This window comes from Symphodus melops (assembly GCF_947650265.1).
Source record: "Symphodus melops genome assembly, chromosome: 16".
NCBI lineage: Eukaryota > Metazoa > Chordata > Actinopteri > Labriformes > Labridae > Symphodus > Symphodus melops.
The window spans coordinates 24,681,454-24,684,505 of record NC_136706.1 but is presented as its reverse complement, the minus strand read 5'-3'; the positions used below and the strand labels follow the sequence as shown (position 1 = coordinate 24,684,505).

Sequence of the window (3,052 nt, the reverse complement as noted above, 5' to 3'; positions counted from 1 at the left end):
TGTATAGGGTCATATGTGTTTATATCTATATGTATAGGGTCATATGTGTTTATATCTATGTATAGGGTCATATGTGTTTATATCTATGTGTAGGGTCATATGTGTTTATATATATGTGTAGGGTCATATGTGTTTATATATATGTATAGGGTCATATGTGTTTATATCTATATGTATAGGGTCATATGTGTTTATATATGTATAGGGTCATATGTGTTTATATCTATGTATAGGGTCATATGTGTTTATATCTATGTGTAGGGTCATATGTGTTTATATATATGTGTAGGGTCATATGTGTTTATATCTATGTGTAGGGTCATATGTGTTTATATCTATGTGTAGGGTCATATGTGTTTATATATATGTATAGGGTCATATGTGTTTATATCTATATGTATAGGGTCATATGTGTTTATATATGTATAGGGTCATATGTGTTTATATCTATGTGTAGGGTCATATGTGTTTATATATGTATAGGGTCATATGTGTTTATATCTATGTGTAGGGTCATATGTGTTTATATCTATGTGTAGGGTCATATGTGTTTATATCTATGTGTAGGGTCATATGTGTTTATATCTATGTGTAGGGTCATATGTGTTTATATCTATGTGTAGGGTCATATGTGTTTATATCTATGTGTAGGGTCATATGTGTTTATATCTATGTGTAGGGTCATATGTGTTTATATCTATGTGTAGGGTCATATGTGTTTATATCTATGTGTAGGGTCATATGTGTTTATATCTATGTGTAGGGTCATATGTGTTTATATCTATGTGTAGGGTCATATGTGTTTATATCTATGTATAGGGTCATATGTGTTTATATCTATGTGTAGGGTCATATGTGTTTATATCTATATGTAGGGTCATATGTGTTTATATATATGTGTAGGGTCATATGTGTTTATATCTATGTGTAGGGTCATATGTGTTTATATATGTATAGGGTCATATGTGTTTATATCTATGTGTAGGGTCATATGTGTTTATATATGTATAGGGTCATATGTGTTTATATCTATGTATAGGGTCATATGTGTTTATATATATGTGTAGGGTCATATGTGTTTATATCTATGTGTAGGGTCATATGTGTTTATATATGTATAGGGTCATATGTGTTTATATCTATGTGTAGGGTCATATGTGTTTATATCTATGTGTAGGGTCATATGTGTTTATATCTATGTGTAGGGTCATATGTGTTTATATCTATGTGTAGGGTCATATGTGTTTATATCTATGTGTAGGGTCCGCGTCGACCACGTAGTATAACCAAGTATAAATTAGGCTTCTGTCCTGGATGGGGTCCATAAATATATATAGTATATATCTATGGGAAGGTCGACATCGATGATCTTTTCTGCAGTCATGATTGTCCGTTGCAGTCTGTGTTTGGTTGTAGATCCAAAGCAGAAAGTGAGCACAGCTGTTTATTCATGTAACAGCTTTGTATAAAACACATATATAAAACATAAACTATAGAGAAACTAAGATGTAGCCGATAAAACACCACAGAGGAAAAAACATTTTGAGCTCTATGCTTTTACTTTGAAGGTCCCAGAAGGAAGAAGTCGGCTTTCTTCTTGTTTGTTTATTTTCAAGATGGCGGCGCGACTTGAAGCCGCAGTGAGGCAATTTTTTTCGGGCGGTTTGTCGGCTTTTCCGCCTTTGATCCTGAACACAGAAATCTGATCCCGACGTCATGAGAAGCAGATTCACGTGCACTGTTACCGGATGCCTCGTGTGAACCGGACGGCCGTGTTATCGCTGCTGATCGCGTGCAGCTCGGTGTTCCTGCTGTTCCAGCTGTATTACTACCGGAAATACGTCAGTAAGGTAAGAGTGTAAATGAGTTTAGCTTACGGTTGAGTTGTTATAAAGATGAAAACCGATATTTGTAATCACATGCTGAGAGAGAAGTGTATTTTTAAAGCAACAGAAGTGACCAAAAAAAACAACAATCCAAACATTTAAACCTGTTACTATGGTAACTCCAGCTCTGAGACTGTTACCATGGTGACTCCAGCTTTGAGACTTACTATAGACTGGTGTAGTTTTGAGTCCTAAAACCAGGAAGTGAGTTAGCATGTTAGCTCCATGGGTTCCTAACTCTAAAAGTCTAAATGTGTATTTTGAATGTGTTTGTGTTTAGACTGAAATAAGGTCTGTGGTTCACACAAGCTGAAGAGATGTTGATGTTTTGTTAGACGAGATAAACTACGTTAGCTAAGACCCCACTTGTGGATTTTAAAGTTTTTACGCAAACTTTAAACGGCGGTTGCTAACGAGTAGCTAACTGAAACTACAGTGGTTGTCATGGAGACATTAAACGTCATCACGCCGGGAACTCTCTCTAATCCTCCTTACAGCCTCTAGTCATGTTTTTCAGTGCTCTTGTAAATATTAGGTTAATAAACAACTTATTAAGCTAACGTTTAGCTAGCTTGTTAATCCGCTGATTAGATCGATGAAGTATAACGGTCGTGACGTCATTACAAACCGACCGCGGTGTAGTTAGCTTGTAGCATAACGTTAGCTTTTTACTTCTCTGGGCTGCATTAACTCTTCAAACTTCATATAAATGATGTTCATCTGTAAAGATTATCAGCTGAACTAAACAACATCAGAAACGTGTGTTTGACACACAGATTATTTTCTGCAATGATCCAAAATCCAATGCAAAAATCCCAGAGGAGAATTTTCGAAGGAACCCTATAACCCTGTTTCCACACAGCAATCCGACACGGATTGGTACAGTTTGGTTCGATTAAACCTGATCCCGATTGTGTTTCCACAGCCACCCATGCCCTATTTGGTAGGCGGCGTGAAAGCCGGATGCCGATAGCCGCTACGTAATAGCATCACATATTAGCAGCTAACCGCTAATTAATAAATTCCACAAAGGAGAAAAACATGACCCAACAAAACAAAACCAACAATGGAAGACATGCAGCAATTCATCTACTCTGTCACAACCCTAACCCAAAATCAAGCTTTGTTTCAGAGAAGGCTGGGTGCGGGCGAGGACAAATACAGAT

The 3,052-nt window shown here is 36.6% G+C and overlaps 1 protein-coding gene across 1 annotated transcript in view; it reads left to right on the top strand.

The window, feature by feature from the left end:
* Positions 1 to 1,580: 1,580 nt before the first annotated feature.
* fktn (fukutin) overlaps positions 1,581 to 3,052 on the top strand; it is a 14,134-nt gene continuing 12,662 nt past the window's right edge. Inside the window, exon 1 of the mRNA XM_079364954.1 lies at positions 1,581 to 1,850. Coding sequence (XP_079221080.1) covers positions 1,749 to 1,850 — 102 coding nt within the window. The 5' untranslated portion in view covers positions 1,581 to 1,748. The remainder of the gene's footprint in view (positions 1,851 to 3,052) is intronic.